Source organism: Lepisosteus oculatus, chromosome 29, assembly GCF_040954835.1.
Source record: "Lepisosteus oculatus isolate fLepOcu1 chromosome 29, fLepOcu1.hap2, whole genome shotgun sequence".
Taxonomy (NCBI): Eukaryota; Metazoa; Chordata; class Actinopteri; order Semionotiformes; family Lepisosteidae; genus Lepisosteus; species Lepisosteus oculatus.
The window spans coordinates 2452737-2471288 of NC_090724.1; the positions used below are offsets into that span (position 1 = coordinate 2452737).

Consider the following 18552-nt stretch of genomic DNA (forward strand, 5'->3'; position numbering starts at 1 on the left):
GCGCCAGCCCCCTCATGCTGACTGTGCTCTCTCTTCGTTTGCAGCTGAACGGCAGTGGTCAAGTGAAGGTGCCCAGCCACTACATTTCCTCGCAGATGCTGGCACCACCGCCTCCCCCTGGCATGTCCCGACTGACGTTGCCACCCGACTCCAAATCCGCTACAACTACCACGGAAGGAGGAGCCAATTCTCCTACGTCACCCAGTAAGTGTCCCTCCAGGTGAGCCTGTGTGCTCAGGCTCCAGAGACTAACCATGACCCCCATCACTGCCAAAATAACAGCCCCCAGCACCAGCACACCATGCTGAGGACATCCAGGCCTGCTCTACCCCTTATGCTCCCATTCCTCCTTTTTACCGACCATGTGCCTCGTGTTTCTGCATGTATGCATCTGTATACATGCGTTTAGTTTATACAGCGTAATAAGCGGTAAAAGGCATGTCTTCAGCTAAAGAAGCCTCATCATGTGCTAGAGCAAAGTGCTTATTTTTAACAAGCCCGCAATGAATTCACTGATATCCCAAAGCAGACAAAAGGATTCACATTGTGTACATTCTGTTTTCCGTTGGTCTTTAGGTACGGCATGTGGTGGTTTTCGTGTAGGTGAGGGTTTTTGTAACTTGTCCCAGTGCAAGCAGCTCTTCCTGCTGATCAACTCAGTCGACGTTTCAGGATTCAAGATAGTTGATTTCTCATTGGCGATTCATCGTATTTCATTTTTAGAAACTGTGCTTGGCTTGGCTGTGTGCTTCAAGTCATTTCTGGGCTGAAATGCGATGCCACCTCTGATGAACTTGACACTCAGTGTATTTGCATTCAGTCAAATCCCCAAACTTTACTGATGCAGAGCCACACCATAACTGAACTGTTTGGCAGGGGGGTCCAGTGACTTTGTCGATTTTGTTCCCTGCTTTTCATTACCTTATGAACTTTGGTCCAGACTTATTCACCCACATGGTCTTGCCAGTGGATTTACCAGGCTCTTCTGTGTTGGTGGCATATTCTGGGCCCTTCAGTATTTGCACTGCCTCAGGAAGAAAGCGTGTGCTTTGGACTGCGTTTGTGGATTATATGCTGTTTTGTGTGCCATTGTACTGTTCACCTTGATACTGGTTTTCGACTTTCTGTCAATTCACTCAGTAGCCATTGGACTTCAGTCACGGTTTTTAAAAGACTTTCTGAGATATCTTGCCACCCCATCCCAGGTCTTGACAGATTTCAGGTTATACCTGTTTGCGTTTATTTCACAAACAATAAGTTGTACTTCCAGTAACAACAAATGTTTGCTTTATACTTTGCTTCTGACCCTTATGCCATACTCTGTAGTCTTTCCCATTGAGAAAGTGATAAGCTTGCTGTTCCGAGAACATTGGTGGCTTAGAAATAAGCTCTTCCTAGTCTGTTACCTTTAGTTAATTAGGCAATTATTTTTGTGGCTGTTTGCCACAATTGGTTATACTGTCATTGTTTATATAGTTAAAACCAATGACTAAATCTGACCTTGCATTATATTGGTTTTAGAAATGCAGCTCTGTTAAAACAAATGTTTGATGCATTGCATTCTCACATGTTTTTATCTTCTTTCCAACCCTTTTGTGGAATATAACTACATTTACTGTTTGATTACATTTATCAAGCATAATGATGAAGTCAGTGTCGGGCAATGTCAGTGCTTTGCCACACACATTGTATTAAGAATGGACTGATCTTTGACAACGCTGGTTCCAGTGACTTGTGTGCCATTGCATCAGCTGCCACACATTATCATTTACAGTTTGATGTGCATGAGGTAATCGAGGTTGGCTCAAAACAGCTGTTTTTTGTAATAAATAGATATAACCTGTCAAGAACACGCTGAAGCCATTCCGTAAATCTTTTAAGTTTTAAATTACAAAAATATGTTTTGCTTTCAGTCATTGACTGTTTTGTTGTATCAGGTTCCCAGTACAGTACTGGTTATTACAGTGATCCGTCGTGCATGTAGCTAAGTGGTGTCCGCTCTAGTCCCATCAGAGCTGCTCGTTTTCACCACGGCCGTAGGGACTGTGCACAGCCGGCCCTACCTCTCCACAGAGGGAGCAGCTCCTTACCAAGAGGAGCCTCATACACAGCGATCAGTAGAGGGCAGGACCTTCTCCATGGTGGATGTTGACCAGAACAAGAAAGGGACTCATATTAATCGGAATAATTAATTCCATAATGATTCACTGTGTCCAGATAGAGTCCTTGTGAAGAGCCCAGATGAGCTTGTGTTTTACCTTTAGTAGTATTGGCCATTTTCTTCACCTACAGCTCTTATTCCAAGACCTGCTTTACTTTAAATGCATTTTGAGATGTTTTTGTTTGAAAATGAGAATGAGGAGAAAGCCATTACAAGCTCGACTGGTTCTGTTGTTTTCGTTTCTGTACTTGAATAGGTCTGCACCTTGCTCTCACAGAACATGCAGAAGGATTGCTGATGTGCTAATAAGGTCTTTGCTGCTCACTGTTTTAAACAGTGGCATTTCTAGAATAACTTGTTTACCTTTTATTTGTTTTACTTTGTTGTATCAAATTAAAAAGTGAAACCTTGAGAACCTCAAGAGAAAATTATAAACAGGGTGCAAGAAGGAATCTTGTTTCAGAAAGTACATTACTCTGAATTCCTGTTGTCAGTAATATACTAAAACACAAAAGAAACACAATCAAGAATTATTAAAAATTTTAATAATATTATTAAACATTGTTAGGAAATGTTAACAATAATACTGATTAAAGCATCATGATAAGCGTTCAATTTGAAATGTGAAACATTTGTCAAAACAAAAACATTTCAAATATATAATCAAGCAAGACCTTTTTCAACATTAGCACTGTCCTGACACTAGCAGTAACTTATTAGACCTAACCAGCCTCTGCATAGACAGCTGAGCCTCAGTTGAAGGTGATATGGTTGTGATTGTCTGCCGTTGATGATATACTGTAGATGACTACAGATGTTTTGCTGGTCTCAGCTCTGGAATAACCGTAAAAAGTCTGCATTGTTTTCGTCAGAGTCATGCCATTGCAATTTTAGCACTGTGTGATCTACCACTGTCCAGCTGGGAAATCAATACTAGTGGACTGGCTTGTGGGGATTGAAAAGCTACTGGCTGAAGAACTTGGTCAGTTTTATCACTGAACAATAGGGTTGCCCTCGGTCTTCCCCAGATGTCTGTGTTTAAGAAGGTTTCACCCCACACTATTACACTTCCATCTCCTCCTCTACCTCACCCATTCCACTGATGAGCTTGAACAGTGTGACAACATGATGTTTGACACATGATTGCTACAGGTCCTCCATCAGGTCTGTCAAGGGCAGTAGGGCGTTCATTGGTGAAAGAAACTCCAGTGCTCTCTGTGCCTCAGCATCAAATGTTCTCTGACCCATAGAAGACTGCGATTCCATCTCTCAGCTGTCAAGGTGTTGCTCCAAACAGACTTGTCTTGTCTAAATATGTAGATAATTTTCATGCAGACTACAGGCATTTGGGTGATACCCAGTGTGTTTCCTCCACAGGAACACCCTGTTCTTACCTCATACTTGCTTCTGCAGTCTGAAAATCATTATGCAGGTGAATCAGAGGTGATTCTGGCCTGGTATGCTGACCCTCTGCTTTTTAGGACATGGCCTGTCCTCAAAGAGCCATATTCTTGGTCTCTCTGGACAAGTCTGCCGAGTGTCGAAGTAGAACATAGTATTCTCCAGGTGATTTCTCTAGCAGCCAGGCTGACCTCCATCCAGCTGATGGTAACGGGGAGACCTTTACCACTTTTAACAAAATAAAATACTGTACTCATTCTTTTGTTAAGCCAAGGGCCAACACTGTGCAGTCTACAAATTTTACGTGTTCCCAGTGAGTTACTGACAAAGCCTATTGCTACTTTGTGAAAATATCCAAGATCTTGTGACGTTTTCTCTTTTTGGATGGGGATTTTATAATGGGGGAAAGGTGCTATACCTATCTGCACCCTAGTATTACACGATCGTTAGTATACAAAATGTGGTTTAAAATGAAGATGTAAATCCCTGGGAAGATGTATTAGTGTGCAATAGCCTTGTTAATTATCTGGCACAGCAGCTAATTCAATTTACAAGGGATTAGACATGTATTTTATTAATGAGGCTTGATTTACATAACAAGCTATTATTTCAGCAGTCTGCCCCTCTGCTTGCGTTAAGACAAAATCCCTGTTTGCTATTCATGTAATTTACTATGACAACAGATCTTACTGAAGTGTTTAAGCAGATGGCTGGTAATCCACAATCACTTAGCACTGTCTTGAGTATCAGCCCGTTGCAAAATCCAGTATTCCTGAAGATGCTAAATTCACAAGATTAGAATATGTTTCGTAGCTGAATACACATTTAGAGAAGTTAGAAAGCAGAAAACTAACCAACTGCTGTTCCAAGTTATACTCTGATCTTGTAATACTTTTACAAGCACTGGCACAGAAGCTGTGTAGGTGGTATCAGGTTTCATGGTTACTTTTCTCTGTAGCTTATTCCTCAAGATAAGCATGCTTTTCTTTCAGCAATTTTTGGGATAAAATCCAGTAATATCTTCTGTAGTATTTTCCTATTATGGAGTGTGTTTAGGCATCGATACGTCAGAAATTCTGATCTTTTTGTGGTTCCTCAAGCCAAATGCTTTCTTTTAAAGTCAGTCACACATTATAGGTGATCCCAAAAGTTAGTAACATCAGAAGGAAAACGCAATTCAATTCAGCTGAAGCAAGGAAGCAAAAGCAGATCACATGTACAGTATGCATCTCTGTCTTTATCAAAATAAAACCAGATGTGCTCGTCTTGTTTTCAAACTCTTCTGCCCTCTGCCACATCAGGTTTACACTTGTATGTACTGTAAGTAAAGCACAGGGCCAATTCAACCCTGCTAGCTCTGATGACCTGTTCATCAGCACATCAAACTATAGGTATGGAATATACAGTGCATCACTTCTTTAAGGGCTGTATTGTATTTCACTGGCTGCACATTACAATGGTTGTGTTTTGATATCCCTATGCATTCTATTGTGTTTTTTCAAAAAGCGTGCTTTAGTTAGGTTTTCAACATGATCTCCTGTCTTTATAATCACACTGTTATTTCTTTTATTTGTTTTGGCACGAGAAGAAATGCTTTATGAATCCATTATGTGGGGCCAGTGGGTAAATCCAGAGCAGCAGGCTGGCATGTGAAGGCTGGCCTGTTTTCGTTCTATAAATAAACAGCGAGGCCGGGCTCTTACAGTCGCGGTGTACTGTTGGACTGAAGTTCACCTTAATCAGAGATATCTGTCAGCTCAGAGAAAAGGAAAAAGAAAATAGCAGATACCAGACATTCTGTGAATTAGCTTTTCACAGGCGGACATTGTTTTGAAGAGAGATACAGTGGAAAACAAACGACCTGCTTAGATCAGTGCCAAGTACAAGATACTGCAGCAAACACTATAGGAGTCCTAGGAAACCTGCCCATTTCTTGTGCATCACTTGTGGGGCTGCATTTAATATGAGCAATCAACATTTGAGCATTACTTTTTGTAGCAAAACAGTGTGGAGTGGTGGTGAAGGCTCTGGATTTGTAACTGAAATGTTGCGACTTCAAATTCTGGATAGAGGTACTCTATTCAAATTCAAATAGAGGTACTCTATTGCTGTTATACGTTGGAGTGTGGTACTTAGCTCACATTGTTCTAGTAAAACTCAGCTGTATAAATGAATACGGATGTAAATTCCCTCAAATAAAGGCAGCAGCCAAAACTAATAACAGAAACTGTCTTCAGAAAAATCAAGCCCTGATTTTATCTGCTGCAATAGTGAGAGTATCAGTGCCAAATACGAATATCACTTAAATAAAGTAATTGTCTATCTGTAATTAGCTCTTTGTCCTTTGCAGCCTTTTACCAGTAATTGTGTTGCTGGTGGTGTAACTGATGGGGAACACAAAGGTTACAAATGAGGAGAGCTCATTCCTCCAACCACATCATTTAGTTGGTCGTAGCTAAGTGATCCAAAAATCTCATCCGGCCTCTTCCTGAAGGAAACCAGTGTGACAGTATCCACAACATGTCTGAGTAGCTCGTTCCAGACTCCCACAACCCCCTGTGAAAAAACTGCCTCTTGATTTCAGTTCTGAATCCGCTTCTCTTCGTATTCCAACTGTGAGCTGTAGTTCATGTTTCACTGTTTTGCTGCATCAGAAGGTGTTCACTGCTTTGATCACGTTCATGCCTTTGAGGATTTTGAATACTGAATTTGGGTCTCCTCGTAGCTGTTGACTGTATTTCGTGCAACATGGGTGTTAAAAAATAACTGCAGAAGAAAACTGAGAGCAACACTTGTATCTTTGAAGACGTTTGGGGGAGAATACCTCAGCTACTATGACATGCGCTTCAGGGTAGCAATCCTGTGGCACTTGAATGTCACTACACATGAAGACCAACCTCTTTCCCCTACAGTTACATTCACCCACTGATATCCCTGTGCCGTTAATCATTGAAATGACATTTACTTACCTGTAATGCTGTGTGGATTTCAGTAACATTTCTTTTCAAGGCCCTGTTTGTAACTCTGGTTGAATCTTCTGAGCCTGACTGTGCGAGCACCCAGTTCCACAGAAAAACAAGGAAATAAAAACTGCATGTTCCACATCACATCCTCACAAGCTTGTCCATGAATCTGTAGTTCCAAAATCAGTGCTCCTCATTTTTACAATTCAAGGACGAGCCTGAAGCCGTTTAGGCCATAACCGATGATTTGTTATCGTGCCGAGGCTCAAGTCCAAAGCTAAATTCTCTTTATGTCTCATAAAACATTCTGTGTGCGTTTGGGGAGAAGATGAGAACTGTGTTACTGCCACGGCCCTGAATTACTTTGCATTGGTTTAGATGAGCGTTTTGTCTGAGAGTTTTTCTCTCCCCTTTCTCAGCGTACTCCGCCCCGGGGACGCCCCCTGCCAACCGTTCCTTTGTGGGAATAGGACCTCGGGACCCTGGGAGCCTCTATCAGGCACAGGTAGGTCCTCCTTTTCTCTCACTTCCTGTGTGAGAGAGCTCACTTCCTTACAGTGCCAGGTCGCACAGCTGTGTCAAGGGGAGGTGGGCGTAGAAGAATCAAACCGCACTTGAAGCAGGGGGTGAAAGCCAAACACCCTTCTGGGGCTCCTGAGTTGACTCAAAAAATCTCCATGCGGAGCATAAGTCGGCCTCTATTCCACACGATACAATAACAGGTCAGCCTCTGTATTGCAGAGCCTGCTGGCCTGATCCCGGTCAACGTCTTTAAATTACATTTTTGCGAGCCAGGATTTTTTTAAAAAGTGGCAATGCACAGTTTTTTGGAGCACTGGCAGGATCATCAGAAAATGCTGCATCAGTCCCCTATGCGATGTCCGAGCTCGGATTGTGAGAGAAGGTTTGCGTGATGGACACGGCACGTTTCGGAGGACGCGCGCACACTCTGTCATCCCCTCTGCTGCACAGCGAGCCGAGCAGGTTAGCAATGAGATGGTCTAAATTGTCCGGTATTAGAAGATAAACGTCGATCACACCTCTAAAAAAGTATCATTTTGCATCACGTTCCTTTTGCACTAAGGCCGTGGATGTTAAATGTGTTTCATTGACTTTCTTTGTTCTTTGAGAGTCTCATTTAAGTCCCAGACAAAAGGTTCTCTGCGAGTGGGATCTTTTCGATAGAAACAAATATGCAGCCCCTCCTTCTAATGGTATCCTTTTTCCAGGCACCGGAGCAGAAAACTATGTTAATGCACTTTTATTTATGGATGCGGTTTCAGTTCTCTTTTTCCCATTTTTCCTTGTGGTAAAATATGGCCATTAAGGTGTGCTCAGACGTGACCTGGATGTTTGGTCAAGTGAGTATGGGAGGCACTTGGACGTGATGTATGTGAGTGCTGCTAACTTGCCAGCTTTAGATTCCTCTCAGCTTGTGGTTCAAGATCCCCAACCAAACTGCTGCATTTCCTCTATGAGCTTCTACACGTTACATGTGTTTATTATTTATTACTCAAGGAGACATCTCTAAATGCTGATCAATTATAGATTGTGAAAAAGCATTAGTGATTCCAGCTGGTAAAATCTACTTCTTATTATAGATAGAGTTTGCCTCTTGAGGTTGCACCTGATAGGCGGTTAAATTAAGTGTAGCTTGGAAGTACAGTGCGTTAATAGCATTTGCCTATGAATGCTTGGGTAATTTCCCTAAGTTGAAGTGCAATTAAATGGGCTGTCTGTGCATTGTCCTCCATTTAACTTCGTAAGTAAGAAGTTATGTGTTTCTATAAGCAAGTTTGGTTCTACATTTTTTTGTAGTTGTACTGTAGCTCCATGTGTTTTGTGGTTTGCATTAGAACATACACATTCTGAGATCGATGTTTTTATACAGTCACAAGTAAAAAATCGTACCTTGTTATATCCTGATGTCCATGAGATTAGGTTCCTAAAAAGTGAACAAAGCAGATCTAAGGTTGTCATGAAACGTTCAGGAGAAAAAAATGTCAGTGTTTCGGTTTTTATTATGTTACTGAAATGAAATGATAACCTGTCTCTTGTCTTCCCCGCTGGACAGATACCTAATGCTTGGGTGCAGATTTAGTCAAGGTTACTACATGCTACAGTGCTCTGAAGACTGTGACTGTAAACGCTTATCTAGGAAATATTAGACATCCAGTCACCATCAGTTTGTTATAAAGTTTGTGTGTTGGGGGGAAAAAAATCTTTATTCCCTTGCAAATGCACTGAGACCAGATCGTGAATTCATGGCATTCAACATCAAAATACTGTAGATGGAGAACTCCTTTTATGATACAGTAACACTTGCCTTCATCTATTGTAACTTAAGTCAGTATACACCAATATGAGCTATTATACAAAGAAATAATGTTTGCCATGCAGAAATGCAGTAGGAGGAATGGGTTTATGAAGGATCATTTAGCTTTTAATGGCAGGACTTGTGCACTTAACTGTGAAGTCTGCATCATGTAGAGAGACTTCATTCCTGCTGACATCTTGTCTTTTATAATTTCAGAGTTGATTCTGTGTATTTTTATACAAAGTTTCCATCCTTTACCAGTAACTCCGCAATGAAACCTGGTAGTTAAACAGACCTTCCTTTGAAAGAGCTGACAGTGTTCAGAGTGTAGGACCAGGGTGTGTCCTGCAGACTATCAAGAGTACGCATACAGAGTGCATGTTAGTACAGACTCTAAATAATTTGTTTCTGAAATCTCATGGTCTTTATGATATTAAAAAGAAAACTTTTAAAATGTATTATATATCAGTATACATTTCTCTACACAACCAGGGGGGAATTTTGGCATTCTTCAATTGGGAATTTTTTTGTTTCTTGTCTTAACAGATATTACAGAAGCAGGTTTTATATCTAGGCCATTTCTGTAATCCCTGACACAGCCTGTTTGTTTGTATACCGCATTATATAAATGTGATTTATATTTTAATCTGAATTTGCTATTTTAGTATTCCGCTGCACACTGAAAACCATGGAGTTGTCTGGCCTTGGCCATCAGGTGAAGACACGCAAGGCTCAGTCTTTTCTGGGGACTGTAACTGCCTGCCATTTGCTCTTGACAACATCTGAAGTTCAGGGGCCTTTCCTATCTGAGGGCCAATTTACAAACTATTTAATAAAAGAATAAAACAGGTTTCACCCAGAAATTCAAAGCACGACCTCAAAAGGTTGGGATGATTAGGGGTTCTCTGTTGGATATTTACAATAATTAGAATTTCAAACTAAAACTTGTTTTCTGACAAGTTGCGAACACTGATTTATTATTGGATATATTCTTAAAGTGTGAAACTGTAGGACACAAAAGATATTTCATACTTAATGGGTCAGAGACTTTTTATTTAGATCAAAGTGGCTACAGGAGAATTCTCCTTTATAGCCCATACTTTTAAAGCAAAATACTAAATGAAGGATATCAGTTGTGCAGTACCTGAAGTGCCGAACGGTTCAGGTTTAGGGAGTCCAGACGCCTGGGTGGGATAGTGCACTTGAGATTCTGCTATCAGTGCCACACAGAGCCCCCTGTCTTCCCTGCTGGCCTCCTTCCATGCCTCCACCCCAGCGAAGAGCAGTGTGGTTTCTCACCTCAGTGCCTGTGCTGCATTGCAGTGCTTCTCCTTCCCCTGAAAGTTAAAATGCACCACAGCGCAATGCTGGACCAGGGCACAGAGATAAAAGCAGAACAGTCAAATCTGGGGCCTATCTATGGGCCAATCAGAGCCGTGCCTGAACGCTAGCAGGACAAACCAAGGGCATGTATGTAGCTGTTAACGCGTCAAATGCAGCTTTTCTTTTTTTTATTTGCAGGTGTGCAAAACGTGTTTTGTTTAAAAAAAATGTTTACTATCCCTTAAATCAAACGTCCGCATGTGTTTTATTTATTAGCGCGAGGTAGATAGAGCCTGGGAACCCTCCAAAGTTCGCAGCATCTGATCGCTCCTCGCAGCACGTACAGTCAGCCTTTCCAGCAGTGTGGAGCCACATGGCAGCCAGAGGGGTGAACACTGCCATGGAGCTTCCCCTGTGCCCAGGCAGCGCTGCCAGTCTGTGCACAGAGGCGAAGGAATGCCAGCATGAGCAGAGGAGCACGTGACGAGGCAGGGGGGAGGCGAGGGCGGGAAGGGGCTGCTCCGGAGTCACAGGGCCGAAGGGAACTCCCCCTTGGCAAGGGCCTGCGGACTTTTTATTGGCTGGCTCTCTAGCGTGATGGCGGCCAGCCAATAGAACTTTTTTTCTTGGGAAATGTTAGTAGCTGCTGGCACCTGCCAGTTCTTATGCCTGATTCTGCCCAGATCCCTCCTGTGCAAGACAAGAGGACGAAACAAGAACTCAGGGCCTCTGCTCTCCCATGCTTGGGCGTTTGGTATGTTACCATCAAGCTCGCCCCATGCCCACTCAATTCCAGGGCTCTGGAGCAGCTCTTTTACTAAAGCAAGCCTGTCCTTGTTGTTTTAGCACTCCATTGTACACTGGTCCCACAACTCACCAGGCCCACTCACTCATCCACAGTAAGAACACCTAACGTGAAACAGCTTTGTTAAATCATCACCTTGCTCCAGTACCATCTCTAACCCTCAAGATAAAAGCCACCTGTGTTCCAAAATATTATTTGACAGTGAAACACGGTGGCATTAAAACTTTTATTTTTCACCAAGGATAAGGAATAAAGCACAAGCACTGAGAATAGAACAGAAAAGCCTTCCTTAAAGGAACACTTACCTGAAAGGAAATAAGAATGCAATCTGAAATAAGACAGTCATTTGTAAGCAGGGGTGTATGTCTGAGAAAACGTGCACAAGACTAGCTTATGGAATAAATCAGCCTTTCTCTGACCCTTTGCTGAACATTGTTATTTAAGGAATTCAAAACACTTTTTACCATTTATAAACTGCTGTCAAAAGAGTATGCCATTTAGACTTTCCGCCTAACAATAAAATGCAAATAATATGAATATTATTGCATAGAATGCAAACAGATGAAGGGATATATATTATTTTTGAAGTACTTGAGCCCATTCCATTTACATAGACTAAATTTAGCAATGTATTTGTTAGAACAATCATGAGATATTGATGGAAGTGCTCAGCAGCAGTTCAGTGCAGACTGGAATAGGGCAGTTTGGGTGTGGGGGGGGTAGTAATCGGACAACAGATGTGAGTGGAAATGCATTTTGCACGTACTGTAATTGCACCGCTGTACATTAAGGCAACTATCCAATGTCTCTGTATCTGATTGTACTGTAATAGAGCCTACGGTATGTTATTACTGAAGAAGAAGCGCTATATTAGTGTTTTGTCCTCTGCATCATTTTGTTTATATATAAAACTTACTTGCAATGATACAAATCCAGTTGATGCCAATTAAAGCTGACATATTTGACATGCAGCCTTTCAGAAAATCAGCAATATACTTTTATGAGCTCCTCAGGTCATATGTGAATGGCAGAGTTTATAAGTAACCTCTGTTGTTAAACTTTGATTTTGGTCTGTTTATTTAGTAAATTGCGCAAACAAAAAAATCTAGCACCCGATGCAAGGTTTCTGAAACAGTGAGTGAATATTATCATCGGACCGGTGTTAAACCCCTCTATCACCCACCTGCTACTGCAGATGTTTTTAGTGAACTATAGTTGCAAAATGTTAAATGCATGCATGCTAAAACTTCTGCTAACTATTTTAGACCATACCGAACACCTTGATATGGTCTGAAGTGCGACTTTGGCCGCAGCAGGTTGCTACCAGTGTATCCAAAACTAAATATAAAAGTTGCCAGAAGTTAAGCTGATTCATTTTTCAACTCCTCATTTTTAAAGCTGCAGCGGCCATTTAATAAAGTGAGCTTTTCAATACCACACTGCTAGGAGGCAGTGCAGGCAGGTCCTGGTGGTGGCTGATTTGTCAGGGGCGCAGAGGCGCCGGCAGGGCCCGGTGTGGTGGCGTACTGCAGGCAGGAGAAGTCAGAGCAGTGCTGCGAGTCTCTCCTGGGCCTCCTCCTCCAGGCCCTCAGCCGGAGAGCAGCCTGGCTGGCAGGCAGGGAGGGGGGGATCAGAAGAGCTCTTGTGCGCTTGCTGAGGGATGGTCACGTCTGGGGCTGTCTGGTTGCTAGGAGAAACCAGACATGATGTAATTGCAGGATGAACTTGAACTTCAGGGACGAGAAAAATGGAACAACAGACCAAACTAATCAATGCCTCCTGTCACTCCTCAAGATAACGGCTTGCTTTCCTGCCTCTGTGGCTGCAGATAACTTCCCAGCTGCACGGATCGATTTTAAGGGCCTGGTTTGAAACAAGCTGGTGCTGTGATATGAAATGTTCCTGTAGATTTTTGAGCTACTGGAAATCAGCGTTGCTGTGTTACTTTTGAATTCAGAAGTACAGCAGGTTCGAAAGTTGTTTTGATCTCCAAGTGGTTATTCTGTGTGTGGCAAACTGTCTCCACAAGACATAACAGTGCTTTTTTTAATTCTGATGTCAGGGATTGCAGTTTTGCCTTCCAGTAGTTCACTGTAGTCACGAGGTTCACCTCAGCCTTAAAGAGACAGAACAGAACTTGAATACAGAGACACCTGCGTGTTGCTCACTGCTGAGTTTGTACAGAGCTAGAGCCTTTGTTTTAAGAGTTGTGGGCTGTAATCTATTCAGAATTATTTTTAACTTTTATTTCAAGCAATTTATCCTCATTTTGTGTAGCTCCATGGTCGTATGTAGGGAATCCCTATCTTAAGGCTGGGAATCTATGAAGATCTTTCCTACACCGCTAGTGTTCATTGGTCCTTGCTTTTCATAAACACCTAGTGAAATTCTTATTTGCCATTAAAAATATATAGCACACTCATATTTACACAGAAATATAAGGTACACGTTGAGACATTGAGAGCTTCAAAAGTGATAGTTTTGAATAATAATAAACACAAAATCACTTGTATAGCACTTCCTTCCAGAAACTTGTGCACACTGGAGGGACCCCACTACGTCCACTCCTGAAGCAGCCCCACCTACACTGCACTGGGTGACACACGACAGTGATTCTCCGCCGGAGATCCCACTACACAGCATGTCAGGTGGAGAAGTGAGAGATCGTTTCATTAGCTGAAATAAGGGCAACTTTAGGGAGGCCAGGCTGTACAAGCCCAGAGTGGACCAGGGTTAACACAGCTACCCTTTCAAACAGCATCATGGGTCATTAATGACTAAGCAGTCAGGACCTCAGTTAATATTACATATTAAGGACTGCATCTTCTAAAGCACAGTGTCTCCTGTCACCACAATGGGGCACTGGTTAGGACATTCTGGTCAAGAGGAAAGACCCATAGGGGTCCACAAACCCTGGTTTTCTTTGGAGGACTCCCTTCCTAGTACTGCTTAGGCTCAGTTCCTACTTTGCAACTGCAATCTAATTTTGCTTCAATATGGAAGCCGCACCTAATACTTTTAAAGTAGTGAAATTTAAAACTTCCAAATGAAAAAATCAACTATGGGACTTTAAGTAAGAAAAGAACCATTATAAAAAAAAGTTGCTTTCCGATTTGTTTTCACATAGACATGCCTTTGGACCCATTAGTGGCTGTTTATTTGGAGTTGGAAGGTGCAGAGCATTTTTCCCCCTGACACACATGGCTTTCAACATGGCTGTTGAACATACCAGCAGCTAAACGAAAGCAGAGACTTTCTCTTAGGCTGGATGTTCTGTATGCGAAGGCTGGTTCTTCAGAGTTCTTTGGTACAATTAGATTTTAAACACACCTGTTTCAAACAAGTATTTTTACAGCTTTACTTCCTGACATCAAGGCTAGCCTCCACACTGGGAACAAAAATATTTTTATTGGGAGCAAGACTTGACTGGGCTCAGCTCCTTTTTGAAAATGAAAAGGGGAGAGATAGCAGAAAAACAAGAAAATGGAATGCTTCACTCTCCCATCAAAACCAGGATTTCGGTTTAAAGTTGTTGATTCAGGCAAGAAAGCCAATGGCTAAATAATATGCAAATAATTGAAACTCATCAAGGGGGCGGGCAAACGCGAATCGCCCTGACATTAAAAAATAAAACACTGTGCCAAAGCAGGGTGAGAAAATAAACGAGTATCCGCGTTCTCCTCCCACACTGTTGCAAGATGTTAACTCTTGATGTTGCTCAGCCTTCTAATTTGCAATCAAATGTGTGCAGATTTTGAAAGTTGATTGAAATACTTAGTTTTTCCACAAAGAAGAGTCACAAGGCGTATTTCCAGTGCTTTTTACTTTCACTCATAGGAACAGGAAAGATTTGTACAGTATGTTGAATTGCACTCAATCAAAAGACAAATATACATGAACTGTCAGCCGGAGTGAGCTAGCACTGGTAGTGAAGAGATAGACACAACAGTTTGGTGCGTCTTGTATACTGTAAATCTGTGATTTGACACTAAAATTTTAAAAACTGCCGGTTTATTTTTTTTTTCAACGCATGAGTAAAATGTGTTTTTAAGTGCAAAACATTTTGTTTCGTTCTTCGCAGCTTTTTAAAACGTATTTTTTGTTTGCCGTAAACTGTACAGTAAAGGTGTGACACACTGTGCTACACTCTTCATAACAATGACGTTTTACATTTATTTTGTGCTTTTCATCCTGATGTATTAGAAATCACTTTACTGTACATACTGTCCATTGAAAAAGTATTCCAACACATGTTTTGTTGCCACAGATTCTGAATTTCAAATAGATTGAAGTAGGATTTTTTGGCACTGATCCACAAAGTATTGAGTACCATGTCAAAACAAAATAAATGTTCCAAAACCTTCCCACAATTTACTTAAAATGACTACATTTAAAAAGTATCCATCCTCCTTGTAATTGCAAGGTCAGATTTGCACAGGTGCAGTACATGACCTCAAAAGTCGCACAATTTGTGGACTGACTCCACTTGCGTAAGAAATTAGTGGGTCACCTGTAGTCAGTTCTTTCGTAGCTGCCTGAGCTGGTTCAACTACAGTATGTGTTGACCAAGGGGGATGAATACTTATTAAATGATGGTATTTCATTTTTTTATTTTTAATTAAATTATGGTTTAGAATTCTCTTTTTTTTTTTAGGGGGTCTCTGAAGACGAATATGTGACTCTCAAATAAAAATTCCCATTTAAAAAAAATAAGAGAACAGGCTGTGAGATTCTAAAGTGTGAAAAAAGGAAGGGGGGATGGATGAGCCCCCTTTCATGGAGGGTATAGGGGACCCACTTCCCCCCCCCATGTGCGAGCAGCCCCACGGTGGAGTGCAGTGGACTGATTCAGAGTAATACAAAGAATTCAAGGGGGACTTTAGGAAGGCTAGATTGTGCACGACCACAGTGGGACGTTTTCTAGCCGAGTAGTTCAGACCGTGACACTGTCCCGGTCAGCACACTCAGGTATTTCTTCTGTTAATGTCTGTGCGCCGCCTACTGGTCTACCAGCGCCACTTGCAGTAGCGACCTGGTTTTCTTCGAACATCTCCCATCCCAGCATCCCAGAACCTAGAAGACCCAGAACTAGAAAGTTTCAACACAGGTGGCAATAGCCAAATTCTTAAAAAATAAAGACATTTCATCTGCAGTAACTGTTAGCAGGATGAGGTCTAATGGATCTGTGTGGAATCTGCTTCTGCCTCCACTGCTACTGTGTTAAATTAGCAACTATACTCTAAAAGACTACTTCCAGTCCATCTTTAATCAATTTATTTTGCTGTAATGGTATGATCCTGACACATATACTGCTGAAAATCAATACACTTCCAGACTAGACTGGAGATAAAGGCATAGCTGTGGGTTTCCTCAAAGATGCTTATAGATCAAGGGTTGACATTTAATTATGTTGTAAATGATTTTAAAGCTTCTGCTTGCAGAGGAGGTGATTTCTACTCTGTTTTTAGTTTAAGAGCTGGCCGCGTTGGCTGTTCCTAGAGCTACACCAAACCATTCCTCCGAGTTGACAGCCCCCATCTCTTCCTCCGAAGACTCGGATCAATAAGGCCGCTTGCATTTTCCTCCAGCCTGGAAGTAAAAATGTGGGTTGGGCTCTCAGTATTTAAATCAATGTTCTGGGTTTGAAACCTTTCAGTAGGGGAGCAGTGTACCTGTGGGTGTTTTTTAATATAAAAGAATAATAGTTTTGAGTCACATCATTAGTGCAGCTTTCCATTTGCTTTGCTTTACTGTAGCTCCATTACACATGCTTGCACTGCATCACGAGGTGAGGCTCAGCGACGGTACCAGTCAAACTTTAAAGGAAGCTTGTTTTTAGCTCTGTTATTTTCACATACGCAGTGCAAAGAACACTACGCGATGACTGAGAGGCTGTCTCAGTGAAAATGACGCACCGCCGCGCGTGTTTAAACTCAGCGACGTCGACACTTTGCTTCCTTCGCAGTGCGGCACCGAGCTGTGTCAGTGTGCTGTAAATATGAAAACAGGAAAAGGAAGGAGTAGAATGCAGTTCCTGACCAGGTTCTTTGATCTCAAGCAAAATAAATAATAATAACAGAACAGTACCAAACGACAGCTGGGCACTCAGCTTGGATATTGTATTGTAACTCCAGTTACAGTGGAATAAATAATGTTACAAGAATATGAATTTCCTAAAGGCCCTAGTAGTCAAATCATTTTTGCGTTGTGCCTTTTGTTTAATGACTTTGGCAATCTGAAGTGTTTGCTTTCTGTGCTATTCCTGCATACCTGCATAAAAATGCAGACAAATCTGAGGTGCTTGTACTGTCTACAAATTCCCTTAAGTGACATAACAGTGCTCCGAAAAGTGCAGAAGAGATGTGCTGACTGAACTCACTGAAGTTCTGCAACTATTTCATTAGTATTCTGTGCATTTAGGCATAACTCTGGTAAGATACGACTGTGAGGTTATTTGCAGCTTATTTATTGCCTCCGTTTTATCATATTTATCATAGTTTTATGCAGCTGTAAGCTAGAAATGCACATAAGATGATGAGCGATATATGGGCTCAACAGGACCGTTAGCAGACCGGTACTTTGTATTGCTCTATTCACACCTGATTAGTTATTCTGCATTAAGCAACAATTATTTAGACAGATCACACATGTTTCTTGCTGAATTTTGATTCATATTATCAGGCTAGTTGCATTTTGGGATGTACATAGAGAGTATGGACTCTCTCGCTTGTGGGCAAACACATCGGGCATGCCCTTCATGGAGTGCTTCTTGTGTGGCTTTTTACCAGACTGGTTCACAGAAGACCTAAGAGAACATTAATGTCAATTAATTATTGACATAGTCTTTACAGGATCTGAGTGCGGCTCATACTTTGAGAATCATTCAGTTATCCGAAAACCAAATTATTTTCTTTAACAGTTAAAAGGACAATCTGAGTGCGAAACCACAATGTGTCTGCCTTTAATGTTAAACATTAAGCCATTCGTCAGACATAGTACCATAATAATTTACTGTATAAGGTTTTCCTTATTTTTTCTCATAATTGGACCAAAAAAAATGAAAGCACAAGCATGGTCATTTTAAAAAAATCTCATAAAATTTAAAGTGTGAAGAGTGGATCCTAATTCTGTTTCAAAATATTCCTGCCACTGCCTAGCAACAACCATACAGACTTCAGCACCAGTGCTTAGTTAGAGACTGATTACTTCCAGTTTAACTCTGGACCAGCACGGGGCCATCATGTAGAGTTAGGGAAGCATGAATCTGTGGGCTCCTGCCTCATCTCCTGCACCTAAGCATCTCACAGCACACTCTGTACTTGCCTCTGATAGTATTCCACATTACTGTCTGTATAGTTCCCACCCTGTGGAAATACAGACAGTAGTAATGCAGAAAACCTCATTACTGGTTAAAAATATGTCTAGTTTATTGTATGATTTTTAAAAATTTCTTTTTAAATGGTTCTCAAAGTAAAGTATGGGGTTATTAAATGATTATGTATGCTCTATGGTTCCCCACTTTGTGGAAAAAAAGGTTCTGGTTTTCAAATCTATGAAATACAGGAAAATAAAGGAAAGAGAC

General features: G+C 41.5%; 1 protein-coding gene across 8 annotated transcripts in view; it reads left to right on the plus strand.

Moving 5' to 3' along the window:
* Positions 1 to 18552, plus strand: part of nfic (nuclear factor I/C) — a 217052-nt gene that overhangs the window by 180928 nt on the left and 17572 nt on the right. For 6 of the 8 annotated variants that reach the window (XM_015365452.2, XM_015365457.2, XM_015365455.2 and 3 more), the window contains 2 exons: positions 45 to 204; positions 6945 to 7030. In XM_015365452.2, the coding sequence (XP_015220938.1) occupies positions 45 to 204; positions 6945 to 7030 (246 nt within the window). The remainder of the gene's footprint in view (positions 1 to 44; positions 205 to 6944; positions 7031 to 18552) is intronic. The other 2 variants (XM_015365458.2, XM_069186077.1) reach the window with 2 other exon arrangements.